General features: G+C 31.5%; 1 protein-coding gene across 1 annotated transcript in view; it reads right to left on the bottom strand.

Moving 5' to 3' along the window:
• The window catches only part of LOC137398069 (leucine-rich repeat protein SHOC-2-like), an 80,474-nt gene that overhangs the window by 37,009 nt on the left and 30,139 nt on the right, over positions 1–13,326 (bottom strand). Inside the window, exons 8-9 of the mRNA XM_068084172.1 lie at positions 10,917–11,057; positions 6,528–6,668 (exon numbers count right to left, since the gene is read on the bottom strand). Coding sequence (XP_067940273.1) covers positions 6,528–6,668; positions 10,917–11,057 — 282 coding nt within the window. The remainder of the gene's footprint in view (positions 1–6,527; positions 6,669–10,916; positions 11,058–13,326) is intronic.

The following is a 13,326-nucleotide window of genomic DNA, read 5'->3' as shown; positions in this document are numbered from 1 at the left end:
GTATTAGCTTAAATGTTTGACAAGTATGAAGCTAGAGAGCATTAATTAATAAGGGGTCTTTATCTACATGTAGCTATGAATGAGAGAAAAAGTTTCAATTTTATTATTTAACATATGTAAAGCTATACTAGGGAACTGATGTAACTAACAAGCAGTCATAATTATCCACGATACTGCTATAGTATTACAACAAGACCAGAGGAATTTAGATTAAAACTACATGTATTTACTAAAGATGATGCACTTGGCCAGTTCTGTGCAACAGGTGGGCCTGGCATGAAATGTGGCCCTCAGACATTTGTAATGTGGCTCAATTCCACTTTCTTAATTATTTTTGGATTATGTGAAACATGCACTGCTCAATCAATAAACATGATTGTCACAAGATATCAACGGAGTAACTGTTTCATCTATATCACTATTGAGACCAATATTTTTGCAAGCTATAACTGTATGAGCAATTAAAATGTTTTCATGATTACTAGTAGATGAAGTTTGGAGTCTGGAATTAGAAAATTATACAAGCCCAAAATATGTAAAGGATTTATTGATAATTAAAAATGAAAGATCAGTCTACTTGTTAAACTATATTTTAATTAAAACTGTTTTATGGTAACAAAATTAATTATGCTTAAAGAGACATATGTAACTTTTTGTGGCTTCTAGTACTAACAATTTCAACATCAATTAAAATTTAAATACAATATCTCTTCTGATGGTATACAATCCAAACAAAGGCAAGTACAATTGAAAAAAACCTAAAAATTGTTTGTACCAATTTCAATTAAAACATCAGAAGCATGCAATTATTACAGGGTTTTCTGTGCCCTAATATATATGGTACATCATGCAATTAAAAGAAAACACTTGTCGGTAATTACCGCTGAATAACCGATCATGAAAAAGAAAAATCAATTTCTTTTAACTAATAATGAGCCGAAAGTTATAGAAAAATGTGCAATGTTTGGTTATGTTATGGAACATTTCAACACATTGTACCGAGGTGTCACAGAAAAACAATTTTTAAGAAAATAATATTGATTTCAAATTCTAGCCATGCAAAGAAAAGTTTCTGAGATGATAGATTTTTATGTATCAATATAGAAGTAAACTATTCCACTGCTTGCCGATATATTATGCTATTGGACTTCAACATTTGAAGGAATAATGGAATCTTATGTTGCGATGTTATCATACTACGTTCAGCGGATGTAAAATTTCTCACAAGTTTACATACATCTAATACTTTTAGAAACGATACAAAGTTTTGTGTGAGGTGAAGCCTAAAATTTATATTTTGCTTTATGCTTCCTTATTTTGGAGGCAAACCCCTTAGGAGCTTTACTTAAGGTAGCGAACAAGGCAACCAAGTAGGTAAATGACATTATAAATACTGTACAAGTTCGTGTTTAAACTCCTTGCACAACACTGATTGCTCGAATTCTATACCTGTGAATAGGAAATTAACTTGCTGAATAAATAATCAACCTGTACCGCACTGTAACTGACTATATCGCAGTGAAAGACTTGTAACAGCATAACAAACCTGTGTGAAGGAGTGTGGTTTTTCTTTGTGATGCACATTTTACAATCAGTTAGTTTGGTAAACTTTGTTTCGGCAACTTTTTAATTGGCAACCGTAGTTGTGATATGCTCTGTTCTACTGTTTCAAGGCTACAATCAGTGCTTAGCATGCATTGGCAAGCTATGAACGTGGCTGTTTGTCTTCATAGACAGTGAAAGCGTGCACTCTCAATGGCAACGCATGAAAGTTTTTTTTGACCTAAAAACCTGTTTTGAATGTTAATTTGAACTAGCCCAGCGTTGCAAAATAAATCTGCGGTCAAAAAAATGTATGTGGTATTAAAACAAAAGCAACAGTCAGATTACAACTTGCCGATCCAATTATGGAATACTTTTGTCAAAAATTGTTAATTTTTCTTTCGTCATACATTACAAGTACTCTTGCTATGGCATTTGTTGTTAATATAAATTTTGATCACAGTTTGAGTTATTATTGTTACATAGCTTATCTATTGTTTTTAGAAATTAATTCATAAATAACTCATTTTATTGCACAAAGAAGGCAATTTTAGGCTCAAAACTTTTGAAACTTATCAATCAGTGCAATGATCTTTTACGCAATATTATTAAACACATTTATTGAGTTAAAATACGCTTACAAAATGGAAATTTTTTTCAGTTTTAGCTTTAGTTTAGTTTAGCCAGTTTTTCAGTTTGTTCATTTTATATTGTAGTTAAAAGCCTCGTGTAATATCCTTATTATCTACCGGTTTAACCTTTTATCTGCCAGCCATGTCCAAATTTACATGTAGCTTTCGGCCTTGGCCAGCCATTTTACTGCAAATTCTCGAATTTGTTTTATGATATGAACACATTTTTTCTCAACTTCAAACTCTATATAAAACATGTTGAAAATATGAGTTTTTTTTGCCACCATTTTAAAAAGACAGTTTTGTGCAAAAAATTGAATGTATCTATGCTTTTTGCATTGCTATTTATATGTGAAGATACAATCGATATGAAGCTAAAATTATCATCAACAGTTTTTCTTATGGAACAACTACTTTACCCTCCATCAGAATTACGACGGCTATTTCTATTACCTGTGCAGTTTTTAAACTCCAATTATGAATCAGCTATAATGACGTAAACATAAATGTCAGTGATCTTTTGTCTTCTCACACGACAGCTCCTTCCAAAGCCATTACAACATTGAATAGTTCAAATATCGTTAACAAAAAGTGTTTGTTTTTGAGTTACAAGTTCCCAAACAAAGATTTAGATTTGGTTCTCAAATTTATGCTAATTTATAGAAAATTTTTTAGCATCACTGGCCTGACCATAAAAGTACTAAAGAGTGTTGGTTACATTGTCAAAAAATAATTAAACAAAGTTACTTCGCACTTGCTCGAACATTCACAAAAAATGTCAACCAATAGTTTCACATGAATATGCATTCGCCACCAAAAGGCATCATAATTTCATTTGCCATAGGATACTAATTACCATGTACAGTAACACAGCCTGATGTAACATTGTTTGGGTACTGATTATAATAAATGTATTTAACTGCTATGGTGTATTGCATACTTCACATCTCTAAGTTCCACTCTTCTCAGTCGTATTGTAATAATAAATACATATTACAGAATGCTAATTTGGTATTTTTTTCTGTCTCTTTAACTTTTACCCAACTGCCATAACTTAGGGATTGCAGTAATGGTTTAATTTTGAGTTACCTAATCACTTAGATAAAAACACTGCTTTTTTACGCACACTGACAATGCTTCAATATTTCAACAATTGCACAAGTCATATATTTACAATGAATCTTTTCATAGAATGTAGCAGCTAGACCCGAATAATACTTTTTTATGACCGCCTCAACTCTTCCTCCATAAAGTTCATTTTTTTAGTGAGACAATTTAATATTTGTTAAAATGTAATATTTGAAAATAAAGTAAAAAATGTCAAATCATAACGCTGTTGCCATGAAAATGCGGCGGCTGTGTTACAGATTGAGCTCGGAAAGTTTTCCGTCATTTTTGCTATAACCATGAGCATTTCCAATGAAAATGATTTATCAAGATTATTGCAACAAAAAACAAAATGACCACTCTTTTGTAGTCCTTTGAATCAATAAAGTTCAAAAGATTTGATATTCTAAACATTTGTGAAATGGCTGTAGTTGAAATACCTCTGATATAGCAAGTCCCCGCAAACAAGATAAAGTACTAAAACGATTTGCCTTACAAAAACATGATAGACTATAGAACATTTTAGTAATTGCTCAACACACAGAGGTAAATACTTCATTTTGTCGTTTAAGTACAGAATATAATTTATTTGCTACATTATGATTAATCTATTTTACTAATAGTTCAGAAATATTTCTCTAACAGAAATTGTTTGTCTATCAGTTCGTGAGAAACAACATGGTCAAATGTCAGTGTCATGGTAATAAATTATGGTATGACAAAATTTGACACTTCTTCTATTGTAGTATTTCTATTTAGCCTGGCATTAAAATGAAGGCAGTGTTCAAACCAAGGTTTCAAGGTTATTAAAAATACTTGTTACATATTCTTCATTAGCCTGCAAGTGAGACAAGAAGTCAAATAGTCTGTTAAGGAAATTAATTAAATACCTATTTCTGTGGTTGATCTAGACGAAGCATTGCTTCTATTGCATTATAAGTAACGATTTTTGAATTAATACAAATGGTTCACTCCATAAACTAGTACAAGCCATATAATTTCAGCTTTTAATGCAGAGAAAGCGCATAAAAAAGATTAAATAAATTAATTTGTCTTAAATAATCTCCAAACTTCTATCATGGACTTTACCAAAAGATTTTTAATAAAGTTAAATGCTGCCTTCAACTGACCTGAATTTATTCACAGTCACTACATCATCATAAAAGCAGTTTTGATGCAAAAAGTTTTTTTACTTTAGCAAACCATAAAAATAGTTAAAAATAACAATGAACTATTTTCTATGACCTCTGTTGACCTTTGCAGTAATTTACAACCAGCATCAAAATTACTGAGGTATCTTGTTATTCTTTCATCAATACACTGTTTGTGTTTAAAATGAAACTCTGCATATAAGATACGAACGTAACTTAGATGATACGAAAACCAGAATAAAAATAAAATTATTCCCGACTAAAATAGTCAGAAATGTATTTTTGAAATCCAGAACTATCACCTAGAAAACTAATTTTATTTTGGTTCTATCTCTCCAAATGTAGGCTGATATAAACATATGTCAAACAACAACATTACATAATTCTATTGCCGATAAAAAGTTTTATACTTATTGATGTGGTTCACACTGATACAGATTTTTTTTTCAAATTCGGTCTAAAAAGTGCAAGCAAATGCTTGCTGAGTCTATTATAAAAAAGCTTGCTAAACCGGGGACTATGTTATAATAACCCGATCGTCAATCAACTTTCAACCTGGTGCAATGCCGAGGAAATAGGCTCAGTCTTTGCTGATATGTTGACATGACTCTAACTAGTCTACTGCTGGGTTTGCAAAAGCCAAGTGTATGTTCGAGTGAACCTTTTTAGAAAAAGACACTGGAACCAAAAAAACATTCACCAATTACAGTTTATAATAAATGTTTTACCTAATAACAAAAATAACCACAAATATTCGAAAGTATTACATAAAGATTTATAGAACTCATTCAAATGTTTGCTAAGTTTTACAGGCACAAATTTTTTAATTTTTTTTCATTCGGTCTGAAAAAAGTCACTCCTCTAATTGTGCCAATTTCGTTTAGTACCTTTATTGTTTTTTTTCAAATTGGTGTAAACTGCTCAAAATTATTGAATGATGCTGAGTTGTGGTTTTCTAGCAACCTTGATTAAAATATGCAAATCATTTTTTTCATTTTTGCCAATTTGGTATAAAACGCTTGAAATTATCTAATTATGCTGAAGTGAGGCAGTTAAGCAAGCTTAGTGCAAATTGGAAAGGCACTTTTTTGTTTTTGCTAATATGGCAAAAAGCCTTCAAAAGCATCCAATTACACCAATGTAAGGCTTTTTGGCTAGTTTGTTAGAGCTCAGGCATGACCTTTTTTTTTTCGTCAAGTGGGTATAAATATAATGCTAAAAAGTGTCATATTATGCACAATTCAAACTTTTCAGTAAGTTTATTAGAAATTGGAAGGTCACCTTTTTGTTTGTGGCAATTTACTCAGAATAACTCAAAATTATATATTTTTGTGGAATTTATAATTTTTTGCAAGTTTGGTCAAAAGTGGAATGTAGCTTTTCTAGTTTTTGTAAATTCTGCCGTCTTTCTGTGCAATCGAAAATAAGTTAGATATTCGGTGTTATATAAAGTAAGGTATATTATAGTTGCAATTTGTAAGATATATAGTTACATTGTATAACACATAGAGAAAAAAAATCAACAATCTTTGAACAAAAAAGTTAAATAATTGCTTGAATAGTTTGAATTTGAAATTTTCTTATTTGAACTAAATCCATACCTTCTGATATTCGCCTTTATTGCAATGATCAACTGAATGATATTTGGATACAAACCCTTTTTTCACAATTAAAAATACATACTTTTTGCATAAATAAAGATAGTGTTTTAGTTGCGTGCAAATCTTTTTCATGCTTGCTAAATGCAGTTTTTACTCAGATAACATTAGTAAAAAGTCTCATGTCATTGCTAAAGTCAACCGTTGGTTGTTTTAACCCATTTAAGAAACCATAAACTAACATTAAATATATCTATCACATTGTAAACTCACAAAGGAAGACATGAGTTTATTACACTAGAACAAGTATGTTAATACAATTAAGTCGGATTAGTAGAGGCTAAAAAATCATCCAGCAAACAAAATTCCTGTTTACAGGTCTGTAATTTTTATTTCCAGTTTCCTGCCAAAAGGTTAAAATTAGAAACTTAGACAGTAATGTTTATAAACAGAACAAACCTATGCAAAAGTTTATTGTGATACTATTTCACTCCTACCTGAGTGATGATTTGGAGAGGTTGCAACAACTCATGTTAAGTTTCTCCAGGCAATTCAGATTTTCGATGACGACATGACCAGTTGATTTCATTTTACTGTAAGAGAGGTTTAGCTCTCTCAATCTGGGCAGAGAAGCAATTCTGTAATAATAGCCTCAAAGTTATTCAATGACCTCAATTTCTGCATTTAGAGTAATTGTTGCATGCTAAAGCAGACATTTCTACAACTTTCATGTTCTTTAGTTCAACAAAGCAACCGTTCAACCAGGCGTACATGAAGTAACTACCTAACAGAACCTGATACTTACATCATACTGAGCAATTAAAATCAGAACGACCAAATTGAATAATGGAAGGGGCAAAAAACCAAAGAAAAAATGAGTTTCGTTGCAAATTACAATGGAGACAATGTATCGCAAATGCGGATTTTACAGGGGGCAGAAATTGTGACAAGAAGGTGAGGTGAAACTTAATTTTACAAAGACCACGAATAATCACAATCCAATCATTATGTTTTGTTGCTTTTCCTTTTATCAATAACAATTAACAAGGCAGTGGATGGTTTTTCCATCAATATTTTGCAGCGTTAGAGCGGCAAAATATTTTTGGAACAAAAAAACGCTTTAACAAATAAATGATAGTTTTTCATTTTTTTTCAGCTCAACCAACTAAACTTTGATGTTTTAATAATCGGTGCAATTTGCATATAAACTATAATTTTTAGCAGCAAATCAAGGGTTTCAGAATATACTGTAGACATGTTTTACCGTAGAAAATATACACAGCTAGTTTTAACTATATGAATACTACGAGAGCCACACTGTGCTACTTATGTTGCGCAAATGTTTCGACGCTTGTATATCCAGTAGCATTGTCTGATGGTTCATCAGACCATTTAAAGTTGTTTAATCAGATTATTGTAATGCAAATTATAGACAAATATTAAGGGCAATGAAGCAGATTTAGACCTTAGAAATTTTGAATCAGGGTCTAGTTTGGATTATTGTGACAATGAATATTTTCAAAAATGCGGTCAAAAGACTATGGCAGTCGCACAGTGAACACAATAAATTATTATTGATAAACATTAGGAGTATTATTATAGTTATTGAAAATGGCAATGTAATCCCTATTCCAATATTCATCTTTTTAGTACTTATTTGTGAACTCTTTGTCATTTACCGCTTTCAGTAAAAAACAGAAAAGCCCAATCGTAGCCGCATCCAACCTAAAAATGGCACTGTGACTTTTTACACCTTTTCAAGGCTTTCTATTATAGGTGGCATTCAGATATAAGAGACGTTCAAATAAATCTTGCGTTCAAATAGAGGTTTCAATTTAATTAAAATCCCGAGTTAAATACTCTACTTGAATTGGGAAGGAGTTTTATTTCATCAGAGAAATAAAGCAACAGACTTTTTCAGTAGTAGATCTAGACAGTTAGACCATGGCTATGATTTTGTTTTATGTTAGCATAAATATTTGGAACAATATATTTATTTACTTCATCTTGTTTAAAATGATCAAATTTTTTTTTTTAATTCTAAGAAAGCTTATAAAAAAGGTCAATGGGTTTATTGCTCCTATATAGTTCCTCAATTTTAAACCTGAAATGTAAGCAAAAGGTAATAATGAACTTATTTGCGATGTTAATCTGACTTTTATTTGCTAATAGTGGCTCGATTAAGAAAAATCATAAAAGCATAATAAATACAGGGGTTTTTTAGAACTCAGGCCGTCCTTAAAAACTTATTCAAAAATCCAAGGAAACTATTTTCTATCAGTTTTGTTGTGCTATCAAGTATTTTACAAGCGTCATTAAAAATCAACAAAAAAATCATGTTATTTTATATACACTGGTTGTTCTACAAGGAAGTCAAATAAAAATAAAATATCCAAATTGTGTTTCTTCATGTCCAGAACTATCGTCTAGAAAACTTGTTTAGTTCCTGTTTCGTTCAACAACAGTTTAAGCTCATATAGATTGCAGATAAAACAAGTATATTACTTGACCATAGTAAAGAGAGTTTAAAAAAATAATATCAACTAGTGAAGTATTTTTAGCAAAACTTCATATACTTTAACCTTACGTACATGTAAATGAGACTGGTGCAAGTTTTGAGTTTTTTCAAAATAACTAAGGTTTCTTTATTGATTAATTCCACAGTTTAGTTTTCTATTCAAAAATCTAAAAGTTTGACAATTAACGCGTGGGAAAAAGTTTATATAAACAATTGTATAAGGTCATACAGTGAAGTTCACGAATTGTCACCAAAATTATAGAAATACACCAAGTTAATCCCATAGGCAACAAAAATAAATTATAACAGATTTTGATTGTCATTTTATTACCAAAACTTTCAAGTGCAATATTAGGTTCAATATAAGAAAAATATTTTGACAGAGAGGTTGGTAGAAATAATCGAATTTTGTCAAAGTAAACTCAGCAGTAATTTACCGTTTTTGCTTTACTGTTTTTCAAGTGGTCTTGCTATGATTTTTTAAAGAAAGACTATTTACGACTTAATTGCTATGTTTTGTGGTTTTGCTGGTAATACCAACACAAATATATTTATTTTGGACAGTGAATTTTTGGTCAAACTGGTAGGGAATAGATATTATTCACAATCAATTTAAAATAAGCTACATTAGATAGTTATGGCCCATACCAAGCACTACACTGACCGATACAGTTTGGGATGTGACAAATTTGTGCAATATATGTTTAGAGAGGAGCCGGCAAATTGCTGCCTAGTCCATAAAAAGGGCTTGCCAAACTATTGGCTAAATTTCAAAACCAGATCACCAACACGCACAAACACCTGTTGCAGCAGCTGGCAAAGCAAGTTGCAAAAGAGGCCTCAACTAATTTAGTATTGGGTTAGCAAAAACCAAGTGCTTGTCCAAAAACACTTGCCTAGCAAACATCGACCAAACCAGAAAATTGGGTCATCATACTAAATTTGCTGCCATATTTTTACTTCACAACTATATTTATTAATATTGCATAAAAAACCATTGAACTAACTTATATATTTGCTAAAGTTAGAAAACTCGAATGGCTTTTCTGGTGCATTAGGGAATGAGCTATTTATACGTAAATTTATGAGTGCACTTTATAAGTTATATATTGATAATTACCTAACACATAATTTAAATGTGTGTTAAAAGATCAATTAAAAAAACGAATATTTATAGCCCGTGAATAAATGAGAAGAAAAATAATTTGAACAAATATATTTTATCATTGGTTGGAGAAAGTTACGTTCTGATAGTTTTTTTGTCCAACCCTATCTAAATTTTTGGACCTCACCTCTTTTCACACTCCTGCTAGTTGATATTATGATCGAAATACTTTTTTAACTGAGCAAAATATTTCTGTGCAGCTTTTGAATGCACTGACAATTTGTTGTGATGGAAAGAAACTTTCTTTAAATTCACATATTGCACACACATGCAGACTTTATGTATTTTCTGAAGCAAGATAATTTTTACTCACTTATACAGCTTGCACCATTGTGCTAAATGCAGACTTTGTCTTGAAACAGTGGTATGGATGGCGTCTATCGTAATTACTGAAGTCAGCAATTATTTGTTTTAACACACATTTAGCAGCTAATAAACTGATTTTTAAAACGCCAATCATAAATTTAAACAAAACAGGCTGACATGGGTAGGTCATGCAGGTACACATGTTTTACCAAAACAAAAAAGTTACAACAAAAGGTACAGGGGAATTACTCATCTAGCAACCAAATATCCTCCTTACAAGTCTTGAACTTGACCATTCAGGATTGTGCAAAGCATTTAAAGCGGAACCTCAGAGAGTAATGTTCAAAAATACGACAAAATCTTGCAAGCGTTCTTTTGTTTTGCTTTATTTCATCAAAAGATATGAAAACAAAAAAACAACCAAAGAAATAATGATGAAGTAAACACTGCCCAGTAGCATTGCAAGTCAAGGCGCTGGGCCACAAGTTAACAGCGAGCAGCCAGAAACTATTTAGTCTCTGCTCAACAGGTACAGCTTGAGGGCATGTCTAAAAGTGGGCCTACTCACAACCCTACACAGTTCATCAAGCAAAGTTTTCCATTGTGCTGACTGCTGGTAAGACATTATGCATTGACCCAAAGCAGATTTAGAGGGAGGTAGTTTTAGATTTAAGAAAGAACAGCAAGTGGGATATTGATGAAAGCGATGTGATTAAAGGCTGTAGAATATTTGATGAGACGCGATGAGAGTTTGAAATTTATAGAGTTTATTCACAGTCAAAATTGAAGATTTTTGAAAAATTGTGCAGGTGCGTTCTAATTTAGGTGTTTTATGTAAAATCCATCTACCCTGCTATCTATCTATGCTACCTTTTGGCTACACTATTTCTGTACTACCTGAGTGGCGAATTGAGAAAGTTGCAAAAGCCCATGTCAAGTTTCTCCAATGCATCCAGATTTTCGATGATAACAGGCCTACCAGAGTCCATGTTGCTGTAAGAGAGGTTCAGCTCTTTCAAGCTGAACAATGAGGCATGTCTGTAACAAAAAGTTCAAAATTATACAATGACTTCAACTTGTGCATTCGATGTCTCTGGTTGCATGTTGAAGCAAGCCTTTCTAAAGTCGACGACATAATCTGTTTTTTGGCTCTAAATGTCAATAGATCAACCCGACGTATATGGAGTAATCACTCAATGAAATTCAATCATTACATCATATTGGCATGGTTTAATCTAAAACGACAATGGAAAATACATGAAGCAGAAGGAATCAAGGAAAAGTTAGTTTTATTGCCAAATTACAAACGAGAGACAGTATTTTGAACACAGATTTCGCAAATGGTAGAGACTGTGACAAAAACTTGATGTAAAACTTAATTTTATATGAACTATGTATGTTCAAAGTTAATAATTAGGGTTTGTTGATTTTTATTGCTCAATAAAAAATTAACAAGACATTGTATAGAGTTTTAACCAAAACTTTTGAACAGTTTCACAGTCGTGGGAAAGCTTTGATAGCTATCGAAAGGCTTTAAAAAACTTTGGTAATTTTTAAGTTTTTTTGAGCTCAGCTAACAAAACTTCAACTTTTGAATAAATTGCAAAAGTCATACGTTGAAACTACTTTTAGCGTCGAGTCAAATACTTCACAGAGCATTATTTCATATTTTGCTCACTTTTAATGTCAAGCTGGTCAAGAATAAAGCTTTTTAATGATTTACCTAGCATTTTGCTACCAAATAAAACTCTTTTCGCAAGACATAATGACATATTTGCTAAAATCTAATATTTGAAAGAGGTATATATAATTTGTCACATAACAAACCTGATGCTATGAAGATGCCACAGCTGTGAATCAGGTTGAGCCTTGAATGTTTTTTGGTCATAGTCACTACAACCGTGAGCATGTCCAAGAGAAACGACTCAAATATTTATCCTAATTTTTAACAGCTAAAAAATTCTCAATTTTAGTACTTCCAAGAGACAATTGAAATTACCTTAGTTCAAAGATTAAAAAATTACCAAACATTTGTAGCGGTAATCCGTCTGAAATGATTGTTCATTGCTAACAATGTAATGCGACAAAATTACATAAATATATATAACCAAAAAATCATGATGGGTTGTAGACACTTTATATTGGCTAAACATACACAGATAATTGTAATTGTAGGAAGCTTACTAGAGCCACACTATGCCATTATAGGCATACAAACACTTTGCCGAGACGTATTATACAAGTTGTGGTAGTGAAAGGTTTAACTTACTAGTTATTTATATATATATGGCAAAACTTTAAAAGTAGTGAGTGGCAAGTTTTTGGTGATTTGAGTTAATGTTTGTGTCAACCGCCTAGCAGAACCCTGCTGCTTAATGAAGTATAAAACAAATAAATAAAATTGTAATAGCTCTTGTGCAAATATATGCAACTTTAAAGTTTGTTTTATGTTTTCGATAGATGATATGATATATATTGATGCAGTACAAATGTACAGTATTGAAAATTTTTACTAAACTTTATGTAGAATCTGATAAGATTCTGGCCAATAATAAGCAACAACCCTTCAGCATGAAACCATAATAATTCAGTGTAAAGCATAGAGTTAATAATTCTCCCACAAATGATAACATTGCCTTCAACAACACGAGCGTTTCCAGTGCCAACAAGGAGCGTTTAGGCAATGCTTCTTTTTTGTGCTAGTCAATCGGAGTGATTGACTAGATCAATAACATCAGCCATGAGAATGGTTGAACAATGATCATGAATTTTCACAGTCAAGGTAGTAATTATTGCTCATATTAAAGAATTGGAATTATAGTTTATTACTCTAATATATGCTTATTATTTAAAGCAATTCAATACCTACATGACTTGCATAGGCACTGAATAGATAGTGTTTAGTGAGTTAATGCAATCAGTTACTCATAGATAAGATAGATAGTCATACTTGGGTTGTATTACATCGGTGTAATGGGAAGCTAATCGACTACCATCAACTGGAAGTATTGACATTGTATGGTGAGAGAGTGATTCATTGACACTACAGTTCGCAAACAGCCCTTGTGTCTAATATTAGATTTCAATACATGTCAAATACATAGACGAGCTTGAAGCAAATATTTCAACTATTTAGTGGACATACTTGTTTGATGTAAGCAAGGAAAACGTTCGAAAATTAGAGTGGCCAATGTCGTTATATATTAAATGAAAATAAATTAATCTGACATACTAAATTATAATATTATAATTATAAAAATAAAATAACCTTTTTTATTACTTTTGTAATGAAATAGTTTTTTATCGC

Source organism: Watersipora subatra, chromosome 6 (genome assembly GCF_963576615.1).
Source record: "Watersipora subatra chromosome 6, tzWatSuba1.1, whole genome shotgun sequence".
Taxonomy (NCBI): Eukaryota; Metazoa; Bryozoa; class Gymnolaemata; order Cheilostomatida; family Watersiporidae; genus Watersipora; species Watersipora subatra.
The sequence above is the reverse complement of the archived record's forward strand: the minus strand, read 5'-3'. Positions and strand labels throughout refer to the sequence as shown.